Source organism: Oxyura jamaicensis, chromosome 2 (genome assembly GCF_011077185.1).
Source record: "Oxyura jamaicensis isolate SHBP4307 breed ruddy duck chromosome 2, BPBGC_Ojam_1.0, whole genome shotgun sequence".
NCBI classification, from domain to species: Eukaryota; Metazoa; Chordata; class Aves; order Anseriformes; family Anatidae; genus Oxyura; species Oxyura jamaicensis.
The window spans coordinates 65,402,327-65,422,288 of record NC_048894.1 but is presented as its reverse complement, the minus strand read 5'-3'; the positions used below and the strand labels follow the sequence as shown (position 1 = coordinate 65,422,288).

Here is a 19,962-nt window from a genome sequence, read left to right as displayed (position 1 = left end):
TGCCAACATGTGGGTCAGATTTGCAACATCTTATCTTAATAAAATGTCATCCAGAAGGTCACCTGCCAAGTCTTCTGCTTTCAGCTGATAATAGGACATTGGATCTCTCTGAGGTAAACTTAGGAAGGGTCACAATTTTCAGAGGTGGACTCGAAGTTTCCAGGTGTGAAAATGCAATCTCGCACAAGTGGGCAGAATGTAAGATCTTCTGGATGGGGCCAGAGTGTTGAGGGAAAATAATCCAGCACATCAGGCTCTTGTAACTGGGGGCATGCACCAGGATCATCTTTTAGCAAACACCAACTAAATACTCTGATTATGAAAGGATAGAGGAGGTGAAAAGCAGTACTCCAGATGGAGAGCACCCACTCAGCACAGGAAGAGCCCAGTCCTCTTCTACCACAGTCACCTCTTCTACCTCAGGTAACCTCTGTAGTCGCCTTCTCAAAGACTACTGCTGTTCCTCCAAATGACAAACTGCTGCCAACACACCCTTTGTCACGCTTAGTGGTCTAGATCTGCTTCCCCTATTCGAGCAAGAAAATTGCCTGAATGCCAACATTGGGCATGGGCTGTCCTTCCAAAAAAATCCATGTTTTGCCACCTCCTGGTATAAAGACTACAAACAAAAAAATGAAGTATGTCCCCAGAAGTGGCTCAGTTTGGTGAGCTGCTAAGCCAGTATCACTTCTGTGTGTGTACCAGAAAGAGCAGGCTTGATAAAATGCTGAGAAGGAATTGTCATAGCAACTGAGATTGCAGCAGGACTGAGATCCATAAAATGAAACCGTGAAAATTTCCATACTTCTTACACAAAAGAGGAGTATAGCAAAATGGATGCATGAACTGGAGTATGTCTCTGCAGGATATTGGCTGTCACTTAGTCTTGTCCACTCTGTCACTCAGTATGCTCTGTAGCAAAGACACAACATTACTAAGTCTCATAAGAGAGATTCAAACATTCCACATGCAATGTTTGTCCAGGAATGTCTTAAAAATCTCTTTTTTTCTTTCCATTTGTATACAACAGCCAGATCTCTCCTTCAGGATCTCATTATTCTGTTATCACATCTGTTGCCAAATTTTACAGTAAAGCTCCCTTCAGCTTGCTTTCATTCCTGGAAGATTATAGTGTGCTTTTTGAATGTGTTTGCCATAATGTAAATATATTTAATCAATGTAAGCATTATTTTTCTGCTTCCTTTGGCCAACATACTAAAAAGCAAGGCTTTGTAGATAATAATACTCTCTGACATATAATTGTTCTATACAACCTTGTGACCAATTCTTCCTTCAGAGCAGACACACAGCTCCCACTTGTTTTGATGAAAGTGATTGCATAAATAAAGTACATGAAATACAGGGGTCTGTAGCCTTCCTATGAGGCAGTAAAATATTTTTTATTCTTTTTATCCACATCAAGTTTTATTCATCCTACCAGTTTACAGGAAACACATTAGCTGCTAACTACTCCTTACTTCCTCAGATGCCAAACCTACATAAGAGTGTACATAAACTAAGCTTTGTGTAGCCTCAAGAGCTTGTTTTTTCTGTTCATGTAGGTATGCATAACTCCCACTAACATTTGAAGGTGTTAGACAGTAAATGTATGTGTACAGTATGGAGAAAAGACTTCAAAGCTTTGACTTCAGTAGTGTGTCCCTTAAATTAGTGGCAGATGTTTTTCAGCATACCTGCTTAAGAAGTGGTTAGCCGTTGGATAATTTTTAAAATCCTGATCCAAAAGAACTTTCACAGAGCGTGGATATTTATCACACAATGTTCATTTCATTATGAGATAAATAACAGTCAACATAAACAGGTCATATTTCTACATAAACATGTATTTACCCATGCCTGGATCAGAAGCGTGTAGGTGATGGGAACTCTGGAATTTATCAGGCAAGATATCTATGCAGGATATCTATGGGACTGGAGGGGCTTGATCCCTAGCAAGCCTGAACTTTTGCAGAAATTAGATTGAAAAAAAACTTTTTTCCATCAAAACTATTGCCCATTCAAAACCCTGGATAAGAAATGGTGTCTATGGAAATGTTGTTCTTGTGTAGATGCTGTCCTAAAAGCAAGCTTGAGCAAAGTAGCAGCGGTGCTTTCTGAAAATAATTACGCTTTTTAGGAGCATAGTTTAAGACTCCTATAGACTTGGAGATCATTTTTTCAGCTTCCAAACAAAAGGCTTTTCAATGAACATAACCTTTCTCTACAACCTCGCTTCTTTTATCCTTTCAGACAAGCCATGCGGGGACCCGCCGTCCTTTCCTCACACCATCCTGCACGGCCATACCGGCTTCGACATGGGGGATGAGCTACTGTATGTTTGTGCTCAGGGGTACGTCATGGGCAACAAGGAGGCGGCATTCACGCTGCTCTGCGACACTTGTGGGGAGTGGTACGGGCAGGTTCAGGCCTGTGTCAAAGGTAAGCCTGGCACGTGGAGCACCCCTCTGGCTGGTCACGGCCTCCCATAAGCCCAGCCAAGGTGGTTTCAGGCTACATGGGATGTCTCCTGGGTCTCCTGTACTAGTGAAGGTCTTGGGACCAAGTCTTGCTGGCCCAATGGGTCTTTCAGAATGCTGTTCATAGACATCATGGTAAACCATAGCAGATGACAATTTACTCGGATGTGCAGAAAGTTTCTATTTTGGTAGCAGGAGCTATTTAAAATAAAATAAAATAAAATAAAATAAAATAAAGAATGTTTTCTGCCATATCTGCTGAACCCATTCCAGGTATTCACTGCAAGTTTTTTCCCATTCAGCACTTACCTTCTACACCACCATCTTCCTTCTCTTTCCCACAATACACCTTTTCTTTAGTACTGAATATCATTTCCAGTTACTGGAAATAATGCTTTGGGAAGATAATTCATCTGGGGATTTAATGTCAGAATCAGCCCCTTCCTGCAAATCAGTTGTTTCTGATCTTGTATGTGTTCATTCTGATCCTGCATGAGGTTTGTAACTTTTCAATGTACTTGCTTTGTTTACTCAAGAAAAGGGATTACTACTGATGTTAGAACAAATATCAAAAGTATTTCTTTTAGAGTAGTTTAAAAGTCATGCCCAGGCAGTGTCAGTGAGCCAAAGACATTGTTTACCAGATAGACTGTACAATGCAGGTCTTGTAAGTCCTCTGCTCTGTGAAGCCACAGAGTTGCTACAGACCAGGATATTGAAATGAAAACTCAGTGTTTATTCTTGCCCTTGGAAACCTAAAGCAAGTATAGAGAAAAGCCAGCATCTTTTTGTAGAAAGACACTAAACATGGCCTACACAAAAATAACATCTTTCTTTACAGTAGTCATGCTGAGACTGTCTGGCTTTATCACTTGGTCACCAGCCTTATATTTTCACATGATGCTATATGCTGCTGTCCCCTGTGGAAAAGAAAAAACACCCCACAGAGACAGGGGCCAATACCTTTCAAGGTAGCAGATCCATATGCAAAATCCCCCTGCTGCTTTGTATTTGCAGCTCATGCCATGAGGTGGCTAGAAGCATCCAAGCCTCCAGTGCAGGCTGTTTTGGCTTCTGGACCAAGGTGAGGGTGGCTGGGTGCCTACAGCTCCAGCTGCAGTGGGACATGCTGACAGGAAAACTTGGTCTGTGAAAAGTACATCTGCTAGGATATTAAAAACTGCTGGTAGTACACCCCTCATACTGAGTTTTTCAAAATTTCACTTTTGCGCCGTTTCATTGCTAGGTTGAATTGGGATGACTGTCCAGGTGTTCTTGAATTTTTATTTGGGATACAAATGGGTAATACAATGGTTATCCATCTTTTAAATGCCACACTTTGTCCCCTGGCTTGTGAGAAGCCAGTGTGGCTGAACTTAGGTTTAACTAGCCCTTTCTTACTACATGCTACAGCACTCCGGAACTTCTAGCCTTATATGTGTGATAAATGCCACTTCATTTTACTAGTTTAGGGAAATTAAAAACATATTAATAAAGCTGACTGTACCACAGAATAAGGCTGTTGGAGAGTGATAGTAACCTATAAACATACAACTTGGGTTACATTTAGGCAGTGAGGTGGAAAAGTTTAAAAAATAATAATATATTTTTAAACTTGCCTTATTAAAATGCATAGAATTAAGATTTACCACACTTTCAGGATTTTCTTCTGCAAGCACAACAGTAGCCACTCAGATATTTACCCCTTTAAAATGAATGAAAGTGGATTTTCTTACCAGCTTGACTCAAGGAATGGGACTTTTATAAAAACAAAACAAAACAAAAACACTGCTAAAAAGCTCTGGAAAATTATAAAAACAGAATTTCTTTAGCTTAAACATACAAAAAAAAAAAAAGAGATCTACCTTATATGTGTGAAGTTCAACAACAAAATTTGAAGTTTCTCCATGTATAAAGTTCAGAATTTCTCCAATATTTAAGAATAGTAGTCAGATATCTTACAGACTGTTCTTCAGAGAGAGTATCACATCTTTAAGACGATATTTGTGGTCAAACAGACCCATTTTAAACAAAGGAATAGGCAGTTGTTGAACAACTGAGCAAGCAGAAAGTACAGGCTCCTTGGAAACTGGAGTGGAGTGAAGCAATCTAAATGGGATAGAGTCAGCACATCCAGTTTAGCACCTATACATTTCTTAATGCCCAGGGTCTTGCAAGGAGTTATTTTTACTCATGAATATATACCACCAGGTGGTATAGCTCATAGTAGCAATGAATCATGTCTGTGCACCAGGGAACCAGATATTCAAAACCAACCAAATGATGTAGAGATACCAAAAACATTTCTGATGTCTTTCTGAACGATTTCAGCTTCCAGAACAGTTATTGCAAACAGCAATTCAGATGATTAAGTGAAATACTGGATAGGGTATTGGGGGAATATAGAGAAAAAGAAGGGAAAAATAAAATCTACATCCGATAACCCAGTGGGCCTGAATCTCCCACAGTCTTCACCAAGCTGACACTTCTTTTTCTTTCACTGTAAAAATGCCAATTTCATCACATGTAGAAATAAAACTGTATTACACCAGACTAAAAACAGGAATGAGTCAGGCCATTTAAGTTGTGTGTGTTTCACTGTTTTCCCTGGATAAAGAGACTATTTCCCATGTTTTGCCTCAGCCTTTCACATAGCCGCAGGGGAGAGAAAAATATTTTTAAAATAAATAGGAAAATGTGGCAGTAAAATCACAAACATCAACACTGAAACTTCGGAGGATTATGATTTTTAAAATTATTTAAATGTAGATTTCATGCTGAGGAGCTGCCTTCAATTAATGCTTTTAAAACACTTTAAGGACCTGGGGTAGGAAACACTATATGTGTTCTGTGAATCATTAATTATTTATTCAACCCTCCTGATCACAATTATTTAAGAAAGGAGCTTTAAAAGAAGACTGAAGTGTGTTTTATTGATGATAGGGTTCATTATTAAAAATAAATAAATAAAAGTAAGAATTTATTGAAGAAGAAAAAAAAATAGAATTTAATTAAAAGAAGTCAGATTTACAGTTGACAGATATTTGGGGGCCATAGCAGAGAAGATAATAATTAAGTGCTCCAGGAGATGGGATATACAACCATTTTTAAGTGCTTGAAGGCAAGAGAGTAACTTCCCCGTCATGAAGGCTAATAGTGGGACTTAACCCACAATTTATGTCCCTGTTAGCAGAGGGTACTGTTTCTGTTCTTACCAGCTGATAACAGAGGAAAGATGATTGTAAAGCCACTACAATGAACATCTAAGAGCTATGTTTAGAGGCCAGTAAGATGATACGGTTCCCTGGTGCCAAATCTGCTCTGGGTGAGCAGCTGGAAATGGGAGGTCACCCCGATGCTTTTACACAAATGCAACAGGATCACAGGGAGAAAACACCCATCAGAGCATTAAAAGAAACCAGGCCTGCTCCTAATCATATCATAATCAACACAATAAATCCTCAAGATTTATTGTGTGATGACCCTGAGACGATGGGAAAGTCACTGTAATATTCTCTGCTACCTTATCCAGCTTGTCTGTGAAACACTGATAGTAATTATCCAGCTTTGTAAAACTCCTCGAGATGTGCACGTGTTTCAGCTATGTGTTACTGTCCTAGCCAGTAACTGCCACGTCATGCTGCCCAGCTTTCCAAGCTGAATATCTGACTAAGCATCAGTAATTGGGTTTTCCTTGTGCTTGTCTAAGAGCATTTGGCCTGCTCTGCATTCACAGTTGCACGCTCAGAGGAGATTCAGAGTTGAGGACCCTTTACCTTACCAGCAGCTAAATACAGCACATAGGTGCTCATTGAAATAGCTTTATGATCATATTTCCTCTCTGTTTTCATCCAGTCAGAATAGAAATGGTCCATTCTGGCACACAGGATGTAAATGTACAACTATGCAGTTAGAAAATCCATCAATTAAATATAAAAAGTATATTATGAATCAATACTCACTTAACTCCAAAATATTTTGGCAAAATTTGGCTATGATCATAATTGAAATAATAAATTTTGGGGTTATGTTAAGTGGATTCTGGATACAAGAAATTCTGTTGAAAAATAACGATACAATATATTACACATAACTTACGTGAGGGAATGGTCTGCAATTTTTAATCAAGATATTTTTAAAGAAAAAAAAAAAAAAAGGTGTCTTCTGAATATTGAGTGTTTCCTGCAAATTCTCATTGTGAAAAGATGCTGTGTTCTGGCTGAAAACATGGGGATATTCAACCCAACAAAGCAAACTTAAGCAGAGAACAGGGAAATGCATGTTTTTGCAGTTCATTATTTTTTCTATTTCTGTGGAGAAAACATATTTGTTTCACATAATATGTCCTGAAGATTGTCATTGTAGTAAGGTCTGAAAGCAGACAGTATGTGCCATGCAGTGGCTGTCCTGCAGGTACAGAAAACAGACAGTTGCTATATGACATTCCTTCCTTCCTTCCTTCCTTCCTTCCCTCTCTTTCTTTCTCTCTCTCTTTCTTTCTCTCTCTCTTTCTCTGTCTCTCTTTCTCTCTCTTTCTTTCTCTCTGTCTCTCTCTCTTTCTCTCTCTCTTCCTCTTCCTCTCCTAAGAAATGAAGTATTGGTTCAATATCCAAAGTGTTAATGCTGACATTTCAGTGGGAGTCAGGGATACATTGCATTAACGTAGATAAGCATCCTCAAGAGTATGCTTCCTAAAACAGAAGGCAGATTAGATGGCTGGGAAATCATGCCACATTTCTATCCTAAAATTCTCTACAAAGAACATAAGGCACTTATCCTTTTTCCCTTGTGTGCTTTGGGATTTTCAACTATAAGCTTGTGGCAGGAGAGGTCCTATCTTCTGCATGTCTAAGAAGCCTTTCCAGTATCAACACTTGGGTGCTGTCCTTGTGCATTCACTGCTGGTCTAGCTTTTCTGCAATAAAGACATACTTCTGATTTCAGAGTGGCAAGGATTTATGGGACCACTGAAAGATTCATCTAGAGCCCCCATTTTTTTTTTTTTTGCCTGATTCAACTGCTCTCATTACATCAAACACTGTTTTCTGAATCTTCAGGAGTAATATTAATTTATATCCATTATTTATATCCATTATATCCAATATTAATTTATATCCAATTTATATCATAAGCATGACTAGCCACCACCATTATTTAATTCTTTTATGTTTGTTTGTTTTAAATGGAAAAAGGAAAACCAAATATCTCTGGCTTTTGATCTTACTTATATTTTATTTCTTCCTTTCTTTTTTTTTTTTCCTTTTTTTTTTTATTTCTGAGAGTGGAAAGGGAGAATTGTGACAGACAAATAAAATAAGCAAAAAATACATTCAAGGCCTGTCAAAGCAATTGTCATGACAAACTTGTTTCTCTTTTCAAGTCTGTCACTTTGATGTTGTATTAGTTTAATGCAAAATACCAATCTGGCATGAACCAATTCTGCCAAGTCAAATTAGTTTAAAAAATTATGATGGGTTATGTTTTTATGTTAGCAGGTTTTCAGCCGGACTGAAAATCATCCTTCCTCTTGTAGCTGTTGCAAGTGATGAAAGGCAACATGAATCCTATCTTTTAGCATGTTCTAGCTGATTTGACAGAAGTGTGTTCATGTGCCTAAGCCTGATCCAAATCAAATAGATAATTCTTCAAGATGCCATAGTTTACAAACCTGACTGATCTTAGGCAAATCCATGCAAAAGCTCTTTTCCTTCCCACCCTTAAAGACAGATGCCAGCTTTATAATATTTGCTGTAGCTACTTTGAGATTCCTAGAATAAAGATGTTTTATACAGTAAAAATGTTTATGGTGATGGTCTACAGAGAATCAAGTTTCAATTTCCTCCAAAAATACTTCCATAAAATATGCAGTGCACTTCATGGTTGTCCAAAATAGCAACACTCAAAATAGAGCTAGGATGCCAATATACTATCTAGAAGAAAAAATAAACTGATCCTAGAGTGTGGAAAACTCTTTGGTTTTGTTTGTCTTTGTGTTTGGTCACTGTTTTCACATTAGGATCGAAGCTGAAGGAGATGAAAGTTCTTTGACACTGGATGTTTCCCAGAAAGGACAAAGCTAAATTAAAAGGATTTTACCTTTTAATTGAGCTTCACATCTTTGGTAGTATACCATTTCAGCATCTGTTGCTGGAAAATGTTCATTTCAGCCTCTGTAATCCCTCAGACAGCGAATCGAAACTCACTGATCCTTCAGTCTGCCAGAGGACAGGAGGGGTAAGATATAACAATGACCAAATAGACAGATTTCAGTCTCCTACTTATTAATGTCAGTGTTGGCTCTTCTTAAAACCAGACTTGCCTGGCTGGGAAGGAAGATGTGAACATTTTGGTAAATCAGTTGCTAGCTGTTTTTAAAATGCATGCAAATAAAGGTTACAACTATTTGTATAAGAGCTTGAGCTGAATCTACTATGGTTGTTGCTCTTCAGTTCTGAGACTGAAGTTCAGAGATCTGGAAAGCTCTAGAAAGCACTGATGAGGTGAGCAAAGAAAAGTGTAAAAGTTGTGCAATCTTTTCCTGGAAAATCAAACTCACAGCTGATTTAAAAGACTGTCATGGTAAAACTATGACTTATTCAGTAAATACTTATTCAGTAAATACTAACTCTAAGCCCCAGTTGAAGGTCTGAGGTCCAGAAGAAAGAATAGACTATTATTATCACTGTGTAAGTCAATTCAAGATCATATAAATCAAAGCTTCAGAGTAAGGAGTCTGTGTTTCTTTTGATGGTTAGAGAGCTCAATAGTTGCTTTCATTCTGGCATCCCATAAACTAACATTAGTTATGTTGATAGTCTTTGCTATAAACTATACAAATAGAGGAGGTTGCATATGAAAGTAGAATATAGCAGCTTTACAACTTGGGCCACAATCTGATTGTCAAAAGGAACAAGACTCCCTTATGCAGTGACAAGCAGTACACAATGAACTCCAATCTCAGGCTCTCTTTAGACTATAATGGGCTTTTTCTTTCCTCAGCTGAGCATTAAGAAAGCAACAATTCATTTCTATACATACAGGATCAACCCGAAAGACGACAGGTTTGGGAGACTTGATTGGTGGTTCAACTAACCCATAGTATGTTCTGATAGATGGAGGACTTGTTTTTCCCTAGGCGCACATACTCTTTCCTGATGTGTCTCCACAGGACTTTCATCTAAAGGACTGAAAGTACACTGCAGGAAAGGCACTAAAGGGGCAGAGTTTTGAATATATAAAAAGCATATTACTGCAGTCGTTAATTGTTGACCAGTGGTCCATACCAGTCAATCAGATGAATGCTAGCTGCCTATTCATTTTGATAGCCAAATAATAGTTCCAGAGGAAACAACACAAGCACATGAATATAACCTTTGTTCGTGGATGTATGTGCATGCACTAGAACACCATAACATAAAAATCCATGTTTCCTCCTCAGCTGAATTACCTTAGCCTGAAAAATAAATGAGTGGAAAAAATGGTTAGAAGTACAGAAAACATACAGGTTAAGACAGACTGGTGTGATGATTTATCTCAGAAATGAAAACAATGAACATCACACTTGGTAAGTGGTGAGTTCTCACATTAAGATGTTACTGTTCAGGTATATCAGTAGACAGCTATAAGCTGTCCTGAGAGACACTGAATTTTAGTAAAGCAGACATGGCAGATACCAACTTCTAGAAGGGATCTGGATGCTAAGAGGATAAAATGGCCTGAGACAATGTTTCCGTGTAAAGACAGCACCAGATAGAAAAATTCCTTGAGAGCAAAACAAGGGAACAAGGTGAGACTAGCATTTGATGGCTATTATAAATGTTACATAGCAATGACCCACACAGAGCTTCGTAAATATGTTGTTAAAATGCTTTGGTATTCAGAGGTAGTCATTAGCTAAAGCCTGAAATGCTGTTGGAAAAGGATTTTGAGGTAAATTAGAAAAGTAGTATTCCTACCAGGAAGCTTTCTGCATTGATAGCAGGATTCCCAGTTTGTTAAATTGTCTTTGAACCATGTGGGATTTTTTTGCCTACTTTGGAGAGAACAAAGAGGATCTAGAGGATTATTCAAGCAGATGAGGAGACCAGGACCGGGAGGGAGAGAGACCCATTGTTGGCCCTGCTGTATCCTGTGCAGACTTCACCATGTGTCCTTGATGCAAGATGAGGGGACCTGCTGAGCACATCCAGTTCTCCAGCACAGTAACTTTCACATTGATATTAACTCTCTCCAGGCTATGTCATACATCTCAGTTTCCTCAGCATAACCGCTTCACTTTATGGCAGTCCCAGAAGCTATTCCAAGAAAAGTACCTTTTGCTAATACTCATTCTGTTCTGGCACCTGGCTTAAGCTGTTCTGGCAAAAAGTAAGCTGGTGTGAGCTGTATCACTGCTAAGTGGTTTTTGGTCAGACTGGTTTGACAATATTTCTGATCTTTCTTAAGAGTAGACCAAATATGGCTCTGCCAGAAGTCTGGGAAGGAGTCTCCAAGGAAAATGTGACTCATTCAGAAATTGAGGTGGGCCCCAGACGAAAATGTGATTCGAAGTTGTTTGAGTGTAAAAAGACAAAAAAAAAAAAAAAAAAAAAAAAAAAAAAAAAGGCTTTATGAATGCATTGTTTTGTAATGCAGCTTCTATTAATTTCTTTTTCCCTTGTCATGCCCAGTTTATTGCTTCGCTGTCTTCATAAAAGACTAAACACTCTCTGAAAAAGAAAAATTCTCATAATGAATCCGTTTGCTTTATTTTCCATATCCCAAGGCACTATTTTCTAGGACTTCTAATGCCAGCATAAATCTCAGCAATTACATCAGCTTTCTATGGAGTAAAACTGGTGTGAGCTGAAAATCAACCACCCAGTCTAGCTTGGAAAATTTTTCATTGGGCTAAGGTTTAGAAGAGTGGAAGAAATATAAGTTACAATGCATTATTTCATTCAAATTCAAACAGTTTCATGCTTTGATTGAAGGCTATTTTTCTAAGAGTGGTAGGTCTGGTGAGGAATGGGGAGTATTTCTAAATCAAACTCAAACTGTGTGATGAATCCAACTCTCTGTTGCACTCTGTGTTATGTTTTGTTTTGTTGTGTTTTTCCCTTTTTTATTCTTTCTCTTTTTCTCTCTCTCTTTTGGTAACATTCAGCTTCTTAAAATAGGAAGCCCAAGAGAAACAGGCAGTATTATCTTGATATCTAGGTGTTAGAGCCAGAGTTTTCTCCCCTTGCAGTTGCGGGTTCAAGCTTGCTTTCTCTCTCCAGATGAAGAAAAGAAGAATGCAGTGTCAGTTTTGGTGACAGGGGTCTTCCTTGGACAGTTCTGAAAAGCTCTTATGGACTGAGAAATACTACTCTGCTCACTTGGCCCCAAGTGTCCTATCTCTGCAACACCAAGGTCATTTCAGGCAAATACTGTAATGATGAAAAAGTTAACACTGAGTACTAAGCACAATCCTTCTGTCTGAAAACAGATGAAGATGCTGCAAAGCTTAAAAAGTTTTATCTTTAAAAAAAGTTCAGTTATTAATTGATTAAATTTTACTGTGCATTCCTCTCCACACCTATTAATTGCTTGAAAATGATGAAAATTTGTCCTCAAGTCTGGAAAAGAGAGTCTGTTAGGGTGAGTAAATGTTTGAGAAAACAATAAGCAATTGAGAGAAACCTCTAACTAAATCCTCTAAGTTATTTATATACATTTTTAAATCTGGAAAGACAAGATGTTGGCAGTTAGCATTGACACCTATCATAATTTTTTTAAAAGTTGATATTGACTATCAAGCTTATGGAGGAGAATCCCCTTTTCAAATAAACAATAACACTGAATGAAAAATCCTGTCTAAAAACCACGCCTCCTTGCATCTTTCTTTACAGCTGTTTTAACAAATGATTCCAGCACTTTTCTGAAGAAGTTAAATGTTGGATTTTATTTTTTTTTTTAACTTTTCTAGATGAAACTGAAGCACACATTGACTATGAAGATAATTTTCCTGATGATAGATTAATACGAATTGTTCAGAATGAACATGCCAATGACAAAGAGGAAATTGAGCAGGAACAAGAACAACCTTCCTTCAGTAAGAATTCAGAGGAAAGAAGAACTGTAAGTACCAGAGGGGTTACTCAGGACACAGATACTTCTGAAAAAGGGAGCAGGGTACCAACTGAATCCCCTGTTTCACTCCTAAGCCAAAAAAAAATGTTTTGGTTTCCATTAGAGGCTTTCAGTGAGCCTGAATCAGAGAAAGAGACAGATGATTCTACTAAAGTACAGTTTTCTGAGGGTGATAACCATATTGGAGTGAAGACAGTCTATGATGAACCTGGTGCCAAAATTTTTTATGACAGTGAGGACTTCCCCGTTGGACGCATTCTCACAACTAATGATACAAAGGCAGAGATAGATAGAGTTGCCATTACTGATGAGTCTTGGTTAGACGGCTATCCTGTAACACAACAAGTGGTAGAGGATGATGAAGAGGAGGGGGATAAAGTTGACGGATCAATGGGAACAGAAGAGGACATTGTCCTCACAACTGACCAACCAAATCATGTTGAAGTTAGAAAATTGGGCACTGGTAGCCCAGTTCCAGAGGAAGGTTTAACACAAATTGTGGCAGCAACAATGAGGACAGATGATGAAGGGGCCAAAGAGACACCAGTACCACCTACATCAGTGAGCAGTCTGGAGGACTTAAGTATGAGCAGAGGTTATGATGATGCCGCATGGGACCACCCAACTACATCTCTGGAAACTGTGACTCAGGAGCCCAGTACAATGATGCTGTTGGACATAAGCAGCCTAAAAACATCCATGTCAGAAACCTCTATGATGGTTAGCCCCTTTGATCACACTACCTATGAAGAAGCAAAAGGAACAACACCCTACCCAACTCAAGTAGCAACCATGGCACCAGCTCCAAATATCATTACTGACACATCACCCCAGGAATTAGCTGAGCAAGAAAATCTCACCCAGGGCTTTGGAGAAAACCCTGTCCCCACTTCCGAACCTTGTGAGGGAGAGGATTGCCCCAAATCAAGTAAAGGTGCTATCATAGCAGTAATTGTGATTCTTCTGTGCTTGTTATTGGTTGCAGCTGTACTGGCTGTGTGTTTTTTCAAAAAACAGCAGCAGAAAAATTCAGTCTATAAACTAAATGGAAGGTGTCAACCCAGGCATCACTGCTACCACCACTACCATCACCAACACATTGAAATGCAGAAAGTCTAACCAAGGGTCTTTGGGGAGAGAAGCTTGATATCAGAAGGAAAACATATTGATGCTAGAAGGATCACATGACTCTTGGATACTAAAATCCAGCAGTGCAGAAAGCAGAAAAAAAACAAAACAAAACAAAACAAACAACAACAAAAAAACACTAAAAGAACATAGAAGACAGAAAAGATTTCATCTGATTGAAATCTTAGTTTAGCATATCTGACCTTTCAGAGCTAAATAATTTGTGTTTTTATCACAAGAGTCTTTGGGAGACATCAGCAGGGCACAGTTTGCCTGCTTGCTAGTACATCTACAATTTGTTCCTCTTTTACATTTTGCTCCTATTAACTGATTAATTTTTGTGTTACCTGGTTATAATCTAATGGCAGGGCTGGTCAGGCCTTCTTGGACTATTCTCAGTGGAACAGGGAAAAAGGAGGAAAGGAGGAGAGAAGGATGTTTTTGGAGCAACCACACATTTGCTGTTTGTTCCTTTTTGAGAACCTGACCAAGCTGGTCAGGATAAACCACCATAACAAATTATTGCTTGACATGTCTTTAAAAGAAAAACTATTTGCTACCATACTTTAATGGATAGTATTGCAATGATTACTAAGGTACTTTTCTTCAGTGTAATGAATTTAACAAGCCAAAAGTGTTGGATCATTATGATATTTTTATGGAAGGTGTTCTTTTAGCCTTAGTGAAGAAGTGCCATTCTTATACTAACCTTTTATAGAAATGATGATGCCTCCCTGGAATTCAGAGAATACTGCAAAGGCCATACTTCCTTTAAATGTCAGCAGGAGAGGAGTCAGAACATCTTTGATTTCAGGTGTTATGATGAATAGCCTCATATTACAGAGCAGATAGTGATGAAGTACTTTGCAGGGGAACCTAATCTGAAGCCAGTCTCTTTTCAGAACGTGATAGTTACTGATCAAGATTTTGAGTTTTAATTCACAGCCAGTAGTACCTCTGGCAACTGAAGCTACATGTAATATTTCTGCCATATGAGTTCTGTGGAATGACTGATTTTCACCATTCTGCTCTTTCATCAGCTGAAGAGGTGTCTAGGGTGGGCAAAGATTGGTGATGGGCAACTGTTTAGAATACTGCTTTTTGTAGTCTTAAAGGTAAAGTGAACTTAGGAAAGAGAAATTGCATCCACTTGACAAAATGTTTACTTTTATACTGGGTGTTTGCATAAAAACATAGAGGCTTTTCCAACAGGATGTTCCATGTCAAACAGTTTTGAAAATAACTATGGATAGAGAGGAAGATGGAGGAAGATGTTTCTAGAATCCCTTCAAACAGTTCTGGTGTGTTTAGTATGAAATATTCTTCCTTAACTTTCTGAATGAAAAGGAGAAAGACTGACAACTCTGAATAATCTGCAGGTCAGAAATGAATTCATCTGCCACTATGTTGTACAACCTTAGCCAAAATGCTCTAGAAATTCAACACATCAAAATACTGGAGTAATAAAAGATGACTTTGTGGAGGCTGCCCAATTTCATGATCTGCCTTGAGTCACAGTAGTAATCACCTCTAACTTCATGGAAGTTAGTTAACTTTATGAAATGGAGTGCAGAATTTGGCTTGTCATGCATCAACACATGCATCCATCAATCCCAATGCTGGTAAGGAAAACAAAGATTTTTTAAATGACAGATATACAATATCTTGGAGAATTTGTCCTCAGTGCGTTAAGAGTTGAATCTAATTGTCTGGCAAAAGCCACAGTAATTAAAGAACAACAGAAACTATACAGATTTGTAAATACTGTGTTCTCTGACATATGCATGATTTTATGCTTGTAATACATTCTAAAATATGAAATAACATAGATTTTCTGTTGTAAACTATTTTTTTATGCAGCAGTTTTTAAAAAACAATGGATTTAGCATTAAGGAACTTTATGGAGACTGTTAACTAAAATATACTGTGTTTAATCTTATGGAAATATGCTGAAAATGAACACAGGAACATCCATTAAAATATTGTTTAACTGAAAGGTACAAATGTGTGTTACAGTTCTGTGAAGTATTATCCAGAATGAAAAGTCTTTACTGTTTGTCTCAGGAACTGAACTGTAAAAATGAGACTCAAAATATAATTACAAACACAAACCGTACAGGGATCTTATCTGAGACATAGAAATACTTGTTATTCATGAATCAGAAGAAAATGTACATTAACACAATGCTTTGGAGGTATTTAAATAAAAATCAAGTTAAAGAAAAGTGAAAGGAAGTGGTTTTGTGTGTTCTTGTGCAAATCATTCAGTTTACCTACATATTTGTAGAAAAAAAAAAGTCTGTCACTTGGATAATTCTTGTAGAAAACACTTTGATATTAAAAAAATAGCTGAAAAGTGTTCAGCTTAGGTTGCTATCTCATTTTTGCTCAAAAGAGCATCTACCCCCATGCATGTACTCACAGTTTTTATTTTACCAGAATGATTGAATGATTCATGGAGTTTGGAAGGAGAAAAAAAAAAAAAAAAAAAAAAAAAGAGGGAAAAGAAGAAAACAGTCCAAAAAAATCCACACGTTAGACTTAGACCTCCTTTTGTGTGTGAAACTTGGCTGGTCAAAGACAATAGGGATGGAGGACAACCAATAAAGCACAGTAAATACAAAATCTGAAGATGATAAGGCCAAAATACAGGGATGAATTGCTCAGTACAGGCAGTAAGAGCTAGAAGTGATGGATGTGGGTTGAAGTTAGGAAAGGAAAAAGTGAAGGTGGAAATATAAGGCATGATTTTGTGATGATATCTATTCATTAAGGGATTGATGTGTTGTCCTGTGATGAAAATCATGTATTATACTCTTTTAGGAAAGCCACACAGAGCAGGATGGCCAGAGTTAACTCACCAGCACCAAGACTATGATATTCTACCTCTCCTCTCTTTTCCTTTGTCCACAATTACCTATTAGCTGGGCCAGGAGATCATCTCCTGCTGCATCTGGCACCATCCTGTATGAATTTTCTACCAGGCAGGATGAGAAGTGATGCTGATAGGAGTCATGTTAAAGCTACTGAGAGTCTTCACAGTAGCCACCCTTTCTCTTGATGGTTGTTTGGGGTTCCAGACCTTGGAAAAAAAATGGTGTTTTCTCGCCTTTATGCAGAAACACTAGGATCACAGATCTTATGTGTTTGGTAAGTTCTCAGCCTGAAATCCCCTTCTTTATTTCCATGGTTATCCTTATATTTCCCAGATAGGGGATAATATACGGTTTATTGCACTGTACTGGTTTATTGCGTACTGTACCTCAAATTTTATTGTGTTGAGGATCTGTTGTTGCAAGCATTGAAGCCAGCATAGATTGGATTTTTTTCTTCAGTGAAAATAATTATTTTTTTCATATATCCAGTAAATTGTAATGCTAACATAACACTGCCTGTGAAAGATCAAAATAGGTAGCCATGAATGACAATTTTAAAAATTAGTTATAGCGAGAAATTACTCAATAGTTGTAAGACTTGTTAAACTACAGGGTTACCACCATTTCACGAAGATACATAAATGTATCGATTTAAGGTAAGTTATAGTGAGAACGAGGCAAAGGTAGAAAGTCCCAATTTTTCTTCTGTAAAGTTAGTCACATGAAGTTACAGCTCTGACCCCCATATTTCCATTTGAAAGTAAGAAATTTCCATTACTTTGCAAAAGAACTAATCAGTAAAAAGACATATTCATTACTTTTTGCTGCTTAAAAGGCCTGCCTAAAAGCTACATCAAAGGGAAAAAAAAAGTTAAAAATACTCAAAGAAAACTTAGGATGTTTTTTCTACCAAAAAAAAAAAGGGGGTTAGCATTTATAAACTTAACAAATTCTCTACAGAATTCAGTTTCCATATATCATCAGTACTCTAAGGAGAGAGAAGAGGAAAGGGAGAAGAGACGGGTGTCTAAACCACTGAATATTTCCTTGTGAAAAATAAATAAATAGGTATCTATTTTTTTAATATTTTTTTCTAGGCACTGAAGAGGACTTAAGATACAAAACATTGGTTTGCTGGGGTGTGCAACCCAACTTACTTTGGCTATTTCTTACTTAACTTCTTTTTTGTATATAGCTTAAACTCTCCACACTAGGTCATTCAAGTCTTGAGTCACCAGAAAAAAGAAGTCGCTGTTTAAAGTATGGCAGACAACCAAAAGTTCAGACAGCTGCAATGAAGGATTAGTTGTGGGTTTTTCTCACTGCCTTGCTGCAAACTGCATCACAGCTCTATGTTCAAACATTATTAAATGGGAATGTTTTCTCTGGCTCCAAATACTTCTCCCCACAGTTTAAGTATTGATTTTTTTTTTTTAACTGAAGTATCTTTGGTTTACAGCTCACATCAGAACTTAAAAACGTATTTCCATAGTAGCTGGCATATGCAGGCAACTGTTTATTCTCAGTACCAGCCATAATAAACACTTGTACTTTTATAATCCAACAAATCTTTGTCTAAACACAACTCCATTTTCAGATATGTAAAATTTGCATGCTATTTAAACCATTTTTTCCATGAAGACTCTTTAGAAAATGAAATATTTACAAAGTCTTCCTTCACTATCTATAAGGACCAGTAATTAACTGTGAAAAACATGGCAAAATAGGATGGGTATTTATTGCAACAATGTACTGAGAAAAGGCTTTGTAAAGCCAGACACACTATATGATTTTCAGAGATAGTCTTTTAGATAGTCTTTTAAATAGTCTTTTAGATAGTCTTTTAGAAAAAAATCTTTTAATTTGATCTAGAACTTATTCTGGCAAGTGTGAAAAAAATGGCATGTCCTTGTTTGGACAGGATGGGCTTTCCACTTGAATTGAGAACAGTATCTGAGTAACTTCCAAGTTTGTATTCCAAAGCCGTAAAGCTCTGGAAAATGGAGCAATTTGAATTCTCTTTTGGCTCATGCATTGTCAACAGAATTAATGAAGTTCTGATTGCAGAATCATTACTGTGAATGAAAAAGCCCAGCACAATATTTGAATTCCTGTTGAATTCACCAAAACTGATCATTCTAAAAGTATTTGTTATTTGAGGTTGACTGTATTGGATATGGGAGTCACCGGGACTTCTCACAGAAGCCACCCCTATAGCCCCCTGCTACCAAAACCTTGCCACATAAACCCACTACAGTGCAGAATGGATTGAGACCAGCCCTAAGGTGCAGGCCTAGGGGGTGCTGGGTTGATGAGAAACAAAACATGAGCTGGCAATGTGTGCTTGCAGCACAAAAAGCCAACTGTATCCTGGGCTGCATCAAAAGAAGCGTGGCCAGCAGAGCAAGAGAGGTGATTCTCTCAGTCTGCTCCACTCCTGTGAGACCTCATATGGAGTAGTGCATTCAACTCTAGGATTCACAGTCTAAGAAGGACATGGACCTGTTGGATTGGGTCCAGAGGAGGGCCATGAAGGTGATCAAGGGGTTGGAGCACCTCTCCTGTGAAGACAGGCTGAGAGAGTAGGGGTCGTTCAACCTGGAAAAAAGAAGGCTTTTGGGAGACCATATAGCAGCCTTCCAGTACCTAAAGGGGAACTACAAGAAAGCTGATCAGGGACTCTTTGTCAGGGAGTGTAGTGACAGAACAAAGGGTAATTGATTTTAACTAGAAGAGGAAAGGCTGAGATCAGGTATTAGGAAGAAATTTATTACTATCAGGGTGTTAAGGCACTGGACCATGCTACCTAGAGAGATTGTGCATGCCCCATACTTGGAAGTGTTCAAGGCCAGGCTGGATGGGGCTTTGGGCAACCTAGTCTGGTGGAAGGTGTCCCTGCCCATGGCAGAGGGTTGGAACTGGGTGATCTTTAAGGTCCCTTCCAATCCAAACCATTCTGATTCTTTGATTGCTGTCACAGTCTAGAGGACACTTTAACCTGTGGATTACCCTTCTTGCTCCCTGTATATGCTCAGTAGCATACACACTATGCTTATGCATCATATGGAATCTATTGAATCAACAACTCAGCAAGACAGTTCTTTTTTTTTTTTTTTTTGCAATTCATGTCCACCTACCTGAATGTGGTCATAATGGAAATGAATGCTTTTATCTCCTTAGATGTAAAGTTAAACAAACATCTTGCAGGTTTTAGTCCTTAAAAATGAAAGAGAGAAGCAAAGGATGAAATCCTGGATGCTCTAAGGTCAACAGGATTTCTGCTTTTCAGTACTCTTGTGCACTAATTCACTACTAATTTCCCATACATCTATGGGGCCTTCAAAGTACTTCTATATAGAACTGCCACG

At 38.0% G+C, this 19,962-nt stretch overlaps 1 protein-coding gene across 2 annotated transcripts in view; it reads left to right on the top strand.

The window, feature by feature from the left end:
* SUSD5 (sushi domain containing 5) overlaps positions 1–13,822 on the top strand; it is a 38,976-nt gene extending 25,154 nt beyond the window's left edge. The window contains exons 4-5 of one of the 2 annotated variants that reach the window (XM_035319006.1): positions 2,251–2,439; positions 12,427–13,822. In XM_035319006.1, the coding sequence (XP_035174897.1) occupies positions 2,251–2,439; positions 12,427–13,709 (1,472 nt within the window). In that variant the 3' untranslated portion in view covers positions 13,710–13,822. The remainder of the gene's footprint in view (positions 1–2,250; positions 2,440–12,426) is intronic. The other variant, XM_035319007.1, reaches the window with a different exon arrangement.
* The last annotated feature ends 6,140 nt before the right edge of the window (positions 13,823–19,962 follow it).